This window comes from Corythoichthys intestinalis, chromosome 1, assembly GCF_030265065.1.
Source record: "Corythoichthys intestinalis isolate RoL2023-P3 chromosome 1, ASM3026506v1, whole genome shotgun sequence".
Taxonomy (NCBI): Eukaryota; Metazoa; Chordata; class Actinopteri; order Syngnathiformes; family Syngnathidae; genus Corythoichthys; species Corythoichthys intestinalis.
Window position 1 is genome coordinate 68,202,276 of NC_080395.1, and position 13,123 is coordinate 68,215,398.

Here is a 13,123-nt window from a genome sequence, read left to right on the forward strand (position 1 = left end):
CACACCGCCGTGGCATCTTACCGATAAGCAATGCAACAATACTGTGTGTATGGCGGACTTCCCTCGCAGTTCTTGGTGTGACTTCATTTCCGAAGATTGTTGAAGAAAAGCATTTTCGTTGTCAAGGGTGTTGCTATTGGTTAAACAAAGAATCTGGAAGGGTTGCGTTAAAAAAAAATAACGAAAATATGCTTATAATTGTTTAGCCATTGATATTATTCAAAAACATGGTTGGTCAACCTTACTTCACATTTGGTCTTTAAGTGTTCCAAAATGTTTTTGTGAATGAATAAGCGTCAACAAAAATTTCATTGCTAAATTAATTTCGAAAAAAAATTAGATTAGTCGACTAATTGAAAAAATAGTCAGCTGACTAATTGGGAGAAAATTAGTCGTTTGGGACAGCCCTAATCTTAACACATTGCTAATTATAAAATTATAATGTAAAAGCTCATGAAAAGAATAACCTTAAATTTTTCAAATTTACCTTAAAAATGTTCAAAGTGATGCGTGACTTTACAATAAAAGCAATGTAGACTATCTTACCGAGAGCACAATTATCACATCAATACTGATACTGTGCAAGACCGTCCTCTGGTGGTCGAGTTATAACAAGTGTGACAACCAACTCTGTTCTCCCACTCTCTTGTAATGTAAAATATTTTATTGCTTTAGAATGCATTCAATCACTTGAAATGAAAATCAAGTCCACTTACTCTAAGAACAAGAACGCATTTCATTTTCTGCTGACTTTATACTGCAGTCTGCTTTAGATCGGAAGCAGCTCAACGGGAGAAAATGATTTTCATTGATAAGATACTTATCACTCACTGCCTCCTTGATGATGCGCGTGATCACCGCGTTGGGGAGGTTCAGATCTTCCGGCCTCTCTGCCATTTCGTTCCCTTTATTCCAATGCAGTTGAAAAGCTCAAGCGACAAGCACGCCGGTGAATGTCCTGCTAACACAGACTGCTCAACTAGCCCAAAAGCTACTTTAGCACTTATACTTTAAACGCGATACTTTTCGAACTGAAGAGAACTGAGTAAGAAAATAAAGTAGATTAGTTTCCTTTGTAAGGTCCCCAAAACTTCATGAGCTACCGAGCCGATTTGTTTTGCGATGTTTCCCGCGAACCGTCCCATGAACTTTCAACTTTGACCCCACTCACCCCAACGAGCGCATGCGTGGTGTGTGTGTTCTTGCACTAGCGTAATGCGATGATCAGCGATTGCCAGATTGGGAACCCGTCTAATTGGGCTTTTCAAAAACTCGTGGTAGGAGAGAAGTACATTTGGCGGGTTGATAAAACTTCTTTTGACAAAATTCGGCGGTTTCGGAATTAGCAGTTTTGATTAGTTTGAACAGTTAAACCTGTATGTCTTCTTCTTGAAGCTCAGCAACGATACAACTGAACTGGCATTTTAGCACCTCATAACGCTTGTGCTGTGAACTGCATGTAATTTCTGTTTGCAGGCACACGATCAAACGTTTAAAAAATGCTCAAAATACCATAACATCAGGGGTGAAATTGGCTAGAATTTCTTGCCGGAACACCCCGACGTGAAAATCGCCACGGAGCCAGAAATTTAGTTTATTTATTTGTTTATTTACATTTGGGGGAGGGAGGGGGGGGTCAAACCTCCCAAAACTACTGAAATGCAAAGACAACTGTTTTGGCACAGTTATTTCTATAACACATAAAAAAAAACTGATTTTCGTTCAAAGTTGTATTTTTCAATGATTTGCAAAATAAAAGTTAACAACAGCAATAACCCCAACCTCCATCTCCTAATTTTTATTTTCCCTCATTTCCTCACATACTAAATGCCAAATCTCAATTTTAACTACTTAAGAACATAGGATGTGAAATAAAATTGAAGGTAATGTAAACATTTACTTTTGCTTTCTTTTTCTTTTTTTTTTTTTTTAGGGCTGTCAAACGATTAAAATTTTTAATCGAGTTAATTACAGCTTAAAAATTAATTAATCGTAATTAATCGCAATTAATCGCAATTCAAACCATCTATAAAATATGCCATATTTTTCTGTAAATTATATATATATTCTGTAAAATAAATTGTTGGAATGGAAAGATAAGACACAAGATGGATATATACTGGACTGTCTCAGGAAATTAGAATATTGTGTATTCTAATTTTATGAGACAGTCCTGTATGTTGGTGCTATCGTCAACTGGATGTACAGTATATATATATATATATATATATATATATATATATATATATATATATATATATATATATATATACAGTATATATATATATATATATATATATATATATATATATATATATATATATATATATATATATATATATATATATATATATATATATATATACAGGACTGTCTCATAAAATTAGAATACACAATATTCTAATTTCCTGAGACAGTCCAGTATACAGTATATACATTCAACATACGGTACATAAGGACTGAAGTTGGCATTTCACTCTACTGTCATTTAAATCTGTCTATGCTGTCTTCACTCCGAAGCGTCGACTTTTTCCAAAGCTAGACAGCTAGTGAACGACGCCTTAATAATTAGACTTCTTCCTTTTTCATCTGATTTATTAATAAAATGGCCTCAAACCATTGTCCTCTTTAGTCCGTCGTAAAACTACAAAAAAAAGGTACACAAGCATTGCATTAGCAACAACGTTAGCTTAGCACGCTATACAGGTTCACTAAAGATAAACAAAAAGCGTCTCATACAAAAAATATAACATTTCGCTTACTAACATAATATGTACATTCTTTACAACAACCATACTTACGGACAAATCTTGTCCAAGGATCATATAAGCACAACATTATCAGCCCGAGACGTCGTGCAGCCATAATGAACTGGGAAGAAAACAAACCATGTCGCAAAGCGACCACAAGAGTTCGCTGTTGGACAGCATAAAAAGCCTTGCTGTAAAACTTACCAAAAGGCAGAATACTGTCTGAGCGGGACATGTGCGTTAATTGCGTCAAATATTTTAACGTGATTAATTTAAAAAATTAATTACCGCGCGTTAACGCGATAATTTTGACAGCCCTGATATATATATATCTATATATATATATATATATATATATATATATATATATATATATATATATATATATATATATATATGTGTGTGTGTGTGTGTGTGTATATATATATATATACACATATATACACACACAGTGGGGCAAATAAGTATTTAGTCAACCATTAATTGTGCAAGTTGTTAGGATTCTCGGAATGGAGGGGATCTTTATGCAGACACAGGCACGGTGTGGCAATAAACCAAAATGTTTTATTGTGTCCTACACAAAAGTAGTGGAACTCGATGATTGGGGTCGTCGAGTGGGCGTGAGGTGATGAAGCTCGGGAAGGAAGGCAGGCATGAAATCCGACAAGGGGCGCGCAAAAAACAGGACTTAGCAAACAGATACGTTGATCGGGCGACGAAGTGGCGGCGTCCACTGCTTTTAAAGAGGGCTGATTATCATCGCCATCACCTGTGGCCGCTCCACCCGTCTGACGTCCACACTGTAATCAGAATAAAAACACTCACACCTGCCAGAGGTGGGCCAGGGCTTAGGAAGGAGGAGCACAGGCCCTAACACAAGTTCTCCCACTTGAAAATATTTAAGAGAGGCCTGTAATTGTCAACATGGGTAAACCTCAACCATGAGAGACAGAATGTGTGAAAAAAAAAAGAAAAGAAAATCACATTGTTTTATTTTTAAAGAATTTATTTGCAAATCATGGTGGAAAATAAGTATTTGGTCAATACCAAAAGTTCATCTCAATACTTTGTTATGTACCCTTTGTTGGCAATAACGGAGGTCAAACGTTTTTTTGTAACTCTTCACAAGCTTTTCACACACTGTTGCTGGTATTTTGGCCCATTCCTCCATGCAGATCTCCTCTAGAGCAGTGATGATTTGGTGCTGTCGTTGGGCAACACGGACTTTCAACTGTTAATGCTATGCATATAGTCAAGCAGTCCAGTGCCAGAGGTAGCAAAGCAACCCCAAAACAACAGGGAACCTCCGCCACGTTAGACTGTAGGACCGTGTTCATTTTTTCCCTGTAAATTCTACAGTATGTTGATGCCTTTTCCCAAAAAGCTCTACTTTTGTCTCATCTGACAGAGAACATTGTTCCAAAACGTTTGGGGCATTCTCAGGTAGGTTTTGGCAAACTCCAGCCTGGCTTTTTATGGCTCTAGGTCAGAAGTGGGGTCTTCCTCGATATGCTATCATAGGGTCCCTTTTCATTCAGACGCCGACAGATGGTACAGGTCGACACTGTTGTACCCTCGAACTGCGGGACAGCTTGAAATTGTCTGGATGTTAGTCGAGGTTCTTTATCCACCTTCCACACAATCTTTCGTTGAAATCTCTCGTCAATTTTTCTTTTTCATCCACATCTAGGGAGGTTAGCCACAGTGCCATGGGCTTTACACTTACTGATGACACTGTGCATGGTAAACACAGGAACATTCAGGTCTTTGGATATGGATTTGTAGCCTTGAGATTTCCCATGCTTCCTCATAATTTTGCTTCTCAAGTCCTGAGACAGTTCTTTGGTCTTCTTTCTTTTCTCCATGCTCAATGTGGTACACACAAGGATGCAGGACAGAGGTTGAGTCAACTTTAATCCATTTTAACTAGCTGCAAGTGTGATTTAGTTTTTGCCTCCACCTGCTATGTGCCACATGTAAGTAACAGGTGCTGTTAATAACACAAATTAGATAAGCATCACATTTTTGGAGTTTTTTGTAAAATGATAATGATTTGATTTTTGTCCCTTCTCTTTTTTGTTTTTTCATTGCAAGCAAAGTAAATGAAGATATTACTACCAAAGCATTTGTAATTACAATCATTTTCTGGGAGAAATTGAGCATTATCTGATAGAATTGCAGGGGTGCTAATACTTTTGGCCAGTAACGTATACAGTATCTATACAATATCTATATCTACATATACATACAGTTTATAATGCTTGTTAAAGGGCACAATAAAGTTATTAAATTTAAAATTTCATTAAATTTACTGACGTAGACTTACCGGGTAAAGTAACTCAACATATTGATTGCACTTAAAACAGCAATCTACATTTTAAAAGTAAAATTTCTATTCATATGAAACCAAATACAATTTTAATTTTGTCACTTGATCAGATGCTGGTCTTACTGAGACAAAGTTAACAAAGTCTTCACACTGTTCACATTTTTCTTTTAATTTGCTGTGTATACCGATGCTCTGTTTAGCAACTCTGAAGAATTAAAATCTTGCATTTACGTGGATGGATGACTTAAAAGCACTTCCATGGCAAATATTCACCTCAATTAGTCACACCTTTTTCTCTTAGAGCAAATTTTAAGACATTATTGTAGTTTCCATGGCAGCTGGATTCATTACTAATGGAACAGCATGATGCAGCCCACACATCGTTGTAGAGACTTAGGGTAAGTCTCTTCATCTATCAAGGTTTAAGGTGCTGTACATGTCTTTGGGGCTGTGTTTAAGGGGACTAAAGTTTACTTGACTTGCAAAACCCTCCCTGTTTATGTACACGTTTAAGAATGTAGCCTACATTTCATTCTACTGAATGCTGTAGGTGACAGAGTAGATAGCAAATATGATTATTTAATTTCTTGTGAGCACTGGCTTAAAAAAAACATTCTGTTCAGTTGGACACTGCGATGTGAACAGTTGTGGGGTATAACACTGTACCCCTGAAAATTGAGAGCAAACTCAAAAGCTATCTGAGTTAGACTGGCATTTTTGCAAAAACTGCTTTCAGTGTCTTAGAGCAAGTGTGGATTTATTGATTTATTTTTGTCATATACAAAAATAATTAGCTAAATAAAGTACACAGGGTTTTCAAAATATGTCGGTGGAAAACGGTCAGGCCATCTTTGTACTTGACAGCCTGCTAATGCCGTTTTTCAATACAGTACTTTATTCATTTACAGAATCAAAAAAACTAATGATATCCACACAAATATCAACAGAATATATTCAATATAGAAACTCAGCTTCCTCTAAAACGTCAAAAAATAGGTGCTCAAATGTATGTTGTTGTGTGTACATGTCATTGACTAATTATCCGCTACAACGCGCTCAAATTTAGTTGAGAATTAACTTCTTATCACTGATTATGATGCAGCTTGCTTTTCATTCATTTGCGAAGCTTCACAGTCCTCTACTCAATGTTAACGCTGTGCGTCTCCAGAGTTGAGAGTGCATTGTTCCACTACAGCAAATACAAGAGGAGTCATTGGCTAAATGCTGGGTTTATCCTGCCCATCGGACATTGCGTCTCTGGAAGTCTATGGGCGGTGGAAGGGGCTCAGCTGGCTCGGACGCTCTGCTTCTCTACATGATGACTGAATCATCCGTCTGAAGCTGAATCCCTTTTTGATTGACAGCGAAATTCGTAAATCAGTGATCTTGTCGTATTAACATCCGCGAGAGGCATTTTTCAATTTTCATTCTGTTTTTCTGAGTTGTACTGTAGACTTTCGTTATTGTCCCAGCGACATTGGTTCTTTCAAAAATGACTAGCGAAAAATCGAGCTTTTATTTCCTTATTTTCCATTTTAGGTACTTGTGTTTTGAGACTTGACCTCCGGTACTCTAGTTTCTTTCCCTATCGAGCAGCGGTGCCGCTGAACCCCTCCCCCGTCACAAAGCTCTTACAGGCGGACACACTTTGAGATTCCCATCATTGAAAGACCAGCATCCGCCACACAATATCTTGTGGTCTAAATGTAACATACACAAAATTGAAATCCTAATGTAAATGGTCAATAAATGGACAAATTACTTCGATGGTTAGAATAAAATATTGTCAGAATCAGGGATATACAGTGGTAGAGGTGTGCATCGGTACTGCCCTCACGATTCGAATTGATTACGATTCGGAGGGCCACGATTCGATTCAATTCGATTCGATTCGATTCAGAGGGTCACGATTCAATTCGGTTCGATTCGGCAATGCATCGCGATGCCTTAAAGCCTGGGATGCATTAAAATTCTAAAGCAAAGCATATTTTTCGTGAATCATGAGGCAACACGAGCGGTCAGACATTAAACAACTTTTTATTGGCTCTTGTGTCACTCCTGGTTGAAGTCAAATGAAAATACTTTTAGATATATATTTAAAAAAAAAAAAAAAAAACAGATCACAGCATTTAATTGGTGCTTTGAATGAGACCAGGGCTTTCTCTTTTTTTTTACACACAGTAGCAGCCTTTCACACAGTGCAACATCTGAACTCCTGTGCAAAATCAGTAATAAAAGTCACTGTATTTTAGTCACAACAACCCATCGATAAAAATATTCAAGTAAATATTAAAGAAAGCGACAAAGAAAATATTGTAGTGCAGCAGCATCTTTATCGCAATATCAATCAAGGGATCAGTTCAGTTGCAAACAAAACATCCAACTAAATTGCAATGTAGAACAAAAGTAAAATGTTGGCCTAGCCCACTATATATGTGCAATCAACTTAGAAATGCAATCAGTAACTACCACAAAACAATAAAAAATAATGAATTAAAATGAAGTGAAGCAGCATTTTAGCAGCCATAACAATCTGTTTCAACATGAGGAAATATCATTTTTTTGCAATTGAGAGAGCAGAGCGATAGTAGAGGTTAGATGGGGCCTAAAAAATCCAGCCCAACCCAACATGGCCCGCTGGTATTGAAGCCCGACCCGGCTTGGAGTGACGCGAAAAAAAAAAAAAACGCAGCAGCAGCAATTTATTTTCATTTCTTCGAGATGGCAGAAAAAGTTTTGTTTCTTAACGTTTAAATAGTTTACATATTTTTGTGATCATTATAGAAGCATTTGCACAACGAAATAACGCTGGGAAAGTTTAATATTAAAAAAAAAAACATGCGATTTTGCAGACACACAGAGGAGAAGATTCAAAAGGATCACATTTGTGTTGCCTTTGTGTGCATAAAAAAGTGTCTTTCGTAACGAATTCTCAGTTGGCAGAAAGAAAACGCAAGTTTTCTTAATGTTTAAATAGTCTACATATTTTTGTAATCATTATAAAATCATTTACACAACGAAATAACGCTGGGAAAGTTTTATACTATATAAAAAAAACACTAGTTTGCAGACACACAGAGGAGAGGATTCAACAGGATCACATTTGTGTTGCCTTTGTGTGCATAAAAAAGTGTCTTTCGTTACGAGTTCTCAGTTGGCAGAAAAAAAATGCAAGTTTTCTTAATGTTTAAATAGTCTACATATTTTTGTGATCATTATAAAATCATTTACACAACGAAATAACGCTGGGAAAGTTTTATATATATAAAAAAAACACGAGTTTGCAGAAACACAGAGGAGAGGATTCAACAGGATCACATTTGTGTTGCCTTTGTGTGCATAAATAAATGTGTCTTTCGTAACAAATCGCAAGCGCCACAGCGGAGGAGAAGAAGAAAAAGCGGGCGGCGCCACTGCTTCGTGTGAGTGCACAAGCAAATGCCCAATACAGAGAGCCTGCTCTCGGTTTCATCCCTTTTTTTTTTTTTTTTTTTTTTAAAATAATTTATTAGTCCAGCGCGGGGCGGCCCGACCCGACCCGACCCGAACGTGAATGCTTAACATTTTGGGCCCGAACCCGAACTCGGGCACAAGATCTAACCTCTAAGAGATAGGACATAACATAATAATGGCTGAAGCGGAGAAAGAGGGAGCAAGAAAGATTCTTGATGCACCTAAGACATTGAAAGCTGACATCTGGAGACATTTTGGCTTCTATGAGGTTGGTGGGAAACTTGACCAGAGTTATGCAGTGTGTAAAAAATGAAAACTGAAAATAATAATACAAATGGGGAAACCAAATCCATTGCATCACCGGAATTGCGCAGGGAAGATTTTTGAACGTACTTATATATTTTAAAATGCGCTGAATCAATTTGGCTTGTTGCCCGCATCAAATCGAATCGTCCATGCCCCGCATCGGGATGCATCGCCGCATCGATTATTGTTGACACCACTATACAGTGGTATGAAAAAGTATCTGAACCTTTAGGAATTTCTCACATTTCTGGATAAAATCACCATCAAATGTGAGCTGATCTTTGTCAAAATCACACAGATGAAAAACTGTGTGATTTAACTAAAACTACCCAAACATTTATAGGTTTTCATATTTCAATGAGGATAGTATGCAAACAATGACAGAAGGGGGGAAATAAGTAAGTGAACCATCACATTTAATATTTCGCCCCCCACTCCTTTGGCAGCAATAACTACACCCAGACGCTTCCTGTAGCTGCAGACCATTCTGGCACATCGATCAGGACTAATATTGGCCTGTTCTTCTCTACAAAACTGCTGTAGTTCATTCATATTCCGGGGATGTCTGGCATGAATCTCTGTATTTAGGTCATGCCACAGCATCTCAATGGGGTTCAAGTCTGAACTATCATTTGGCCACTCCAGAACGTGTATTTTGTTCTTCTGAAACCATTCTGAAGTTGATTTACTTCTGTGTTTTGGATCATTGTCTAGTTGCAGCATCAATCCTCCTTTTAGCTTCAACTCTCCGACAGACGGCCTCAGGTTTTCCTGCAAAACATCCTGATAAACTTTTGAATTCATTCTTCCATTAATGAGTTTTCCAGGCCCTGAGGCAGTAAAACAGCCCCAAATCATGATGCTCCCTCCACCATGCCTCACGGTGTGGATGAGGTGTTGATGTTAGTGAATTGTTCCATTTTTTCTCCACACATGACGTTGTGTGTTCCACCCAAATAATTCAACTTTGGTTTCATCAGTTCACAAAATATTTTGCCAAAACATCTGTGGAGTGTCCAATTGCCTTTTTGCAAACATTAAACGAGTAACAACGGGTTCTTTTTAGACAGCAGTGGCTTCCTCTGTGGAGTCCTCGCATGAACACCATTCTTGGTCATTGTTTTACATATAGTTGATGTGTGCACAGAGATATTGGACTGTGCCAGTGATTTCTGTAAATCTTTAGCAAACACTCTATGGTTCTTTTTTACCTCTCTGAGTATTCTGCGCTAAACTCTTGGCGTCATCTTTGGTAGATGGCCACTCCTTGGGAGAGAACCAACGGTGCCAAACTCTCTCCATTTGCAAATAACTTTTCTGACTGTTGATTGATGAACATCCAGACTTTTAGAGATGGTTTTGTATCCTTTCCCAGCTTTATACAAATCAACAATCCTTGATCGCAGGTCTTCAGACAGCTGTTTTGACCGAGCCATGGTGAACATCAAACAATGCTTCTCTTCAAGAGAATTCTTACCCGTTCGGTGTGTGTTTTATTGTGGGCAGGGCAACTTTAAACCATTCATCAGTGATTGGGCACACACCTGACTTAAAATGTTTGGTAAATGATGGTTTTAATTGCTCTTTAAGTTTCCTTAGGCAGAGCGTTCACTTTCTTATTTTCCCCCCTTCTGTCATCGCTTGCTCAAAAAATCTAAATATGCTTTTTTTTTTTTTTCGTGTTTATTTGAGTTCTCAAATGTACTGTAACTGCAAATCATACTACAGATGTTGATAATGAAAGGTGCACTATTTGTGCACCAATTTGTAATTGTGGTGGTTATAATGGTGGTTATGTTATCTTGAATACCAGGAGTGACAATTTGTCCTCTGTGAAGAACATGATAAAACCTGAGTATCTACCACCCACCACATTCAACTGCACCAACTGCTTTTGTGTTTTGTCGAGCAGGGATGTGAAACACATTTTGGATCGCATGCCACATTCATGGCAATTAGATCCCATGTGGGCCACACCAGTTTATTTTTGGCCAATTAGGTTCATTTGCCCTACCATTCAAAATTGATTTGACGTGTAGCGCCGCAATGGCAATGAAATATGAGCGTTCACAGCAAGTCTTTCCAGTTGAAGTGAATTGGATGTCTATCGTTGTCAATGGAAGCTAAAGTGTGATTTTTTTCAGGTCGCCTTCTTGTAATTTTACGTTATTTGCAAGTCACTTCCTGTACATTTTGGAGCATTCCACGGTCACGTCCTGTGCATTTTGCATCATTTCTTGTTGATTTTAGGGCATTTCTGGGCCAATTCCTCTTGAGTTTGGGGCATTTTTAGATCATTTCCTTGTTAACTCATCGGCTGCCATTGATGGTGCTAGACGTACTAGCTATTTTGACTGGGAGGTGGCAAATGAATGAATGTGACTGCGGACACAAAAGCGAGCCAAGTTCAGTAGTGCACTCACTCGATCACACAAATAAAAAATCTCTGGTTTTACGATGCCAATGTAAAAATAAAAGCATGTGATTCTGTGCGTACAGTATGACATCTTGAAATAAAATATAGAAAACAGTTGCAAATGTGAATGAGTCTCAGATGAATGAGCAGTGATTTTAGCCTCGTCTGCCAACAAGATTGTACAGTATTAAAGTATCGAATGCCTATACTAGTATATGCTTTGAAAGGTGTCCTTGATTATTGAGTGACGTTTGTGTTTGTATAATTTTGTCAAGTTCATTTATTTTTAATTGTTGGCTGAAGACCCAAAAGTAGGCTGAAGGACAGCGGATAAAAAAAATAAACGGCATTCATTGTATTTCAAATTTGTAAGAGAAACAATTTTGTGGTTTCATTTCTACAGATAGCATAGTGTACTTGTTGTGAGCATGTCTGTTCTGGATTAGAATATCAGTTTTCTGGTGTGGATTTTACATGATCACTCACTACTTGAGTTGATTATCAATGGATGCGTCTGTTTCCTCCTACATTATAAAAACAACCATGAGTTATTTTAAGTATTTTTGTGTTACAACTGGCTGATTACCAATCCAGGATGCCTCTCTTTAAACATCTGAGCACGTGTATCTGAGTTCTGCGTGATGTGCGAAACAAAATTCTTTCATTCATTCATCTTCTGAACCGCTTATCCTCAAGAATGTCGCGGGCATGCTTGAGCCCATCCCAGTTGACAACGAGCAGGAGGCAGGGTACACCCAGAGCTGGTTGCCAGTCAGTTGCAGGGTTTAGAAACAGACAACCATCCACGCACTCACTCACACCTACGGATAATTTTGAGTGTTCAGTCACCCTACTATGCCTGTTTTTGGGATGTGGGAGGAAGCCTGCGGTGGTGGAATGTAAAGAAGTAAAAGTACTTTGCTAGTGTACTTAAGCACATTTTCTGTGTATCTGTACTTTACTTGAGTTCAAATATGAAGTGGTATGTTTTACTTGCAATAAAAAAATATATAATTTTAAATAAATTGAATAGAAGACTGCATCAAATAAAACCCAATAATTTCAATAGTAATATTATTTTTTATAATTAAAAAAACAAGAGGAATGGAAAACAAATAATTGTAAATAAAATAAAATTTTAAAAATTAGAAGTTCAAAAAAAAAAAAAAAAAAAAAAAAAAAAACAATTTGTAATAAATTGAAAAAAAGAAGAATGACAACATTTCAACTAGAGTGGTATGAAAAAGTATCTGAACCTTTCGGAATTTCTCACATTTCTGCATAAAATCACCATCAAATGTGATCTGATCTTTATCAAAATCACACAGATGAAAAAGCAGTGTCTGCTTTAACTAAAACCACCCAATAGGTTTTCATATTTAAATGTGGATAGCATGCAAACAATGACAGAAGGGGAAAAATAAATAAGCGAACACTCTGCCTAAGGAAACTTAAAGAGTAATTGAAACTAATTTTTACCAAACAATTTAAGTCAGGTGTGTGCCCAATCACTGATGAGTGGCTTAAAGCTGCCCTGCCCACTACAGAACACACACCTGGTAAGAATTGTCTTGATGAGAAGCATTGTCTGATGTGCATCATGGCTCAATCAAAAGGGCAGTCTGAAGACCTGCAATCAAGAATTGTTGATTTGTATAAAGCTGGGAAAAGATACAAAACCATCTCTAAAAGTCTGGATGTTCATCAATCGACAGTCAGAGAAGTTGTCTACAAATGGAGAGTTTGGCACATTTGTGTCTTTCCCAAGGAGTGGCCGTCCAGCAAAGATGATTCCAAGAGTTCAGCGCAGAATACTCAGAGAGGTAAAAAAAAAAAGAACCATACAGTCTGCTACAGACTTACAGAAAT

At 37.5% G+C, this 13,123-nt stretch overlaps 1 protein-coding gene across 1 annotated transcript in view; it reads right to left on the bottom strand.

The window, feature by feature from the left end:
• Positions 1-1,188, bottom strand: part of pole3 (polymerase (DNA directed), epsilon 3 (p17 subunit)) — a 28,543-nt gene extending 27,355 nt beyond the window's left edge. The window contains exon 1 of the mRNA XM_057848719.1: positions 832-1,188. Coding sequence (XP_057704702.1) covers positions 832-897 — 66 coding nt within the window. The 5' untranslated portion in view covers positions 898-1,188. The remainder of the gene's footprint in view (positions 1-831) is intronic.
• Between the last annotated feature and the right edge of the window lie 11,935 nt (positions 1,189-13,123).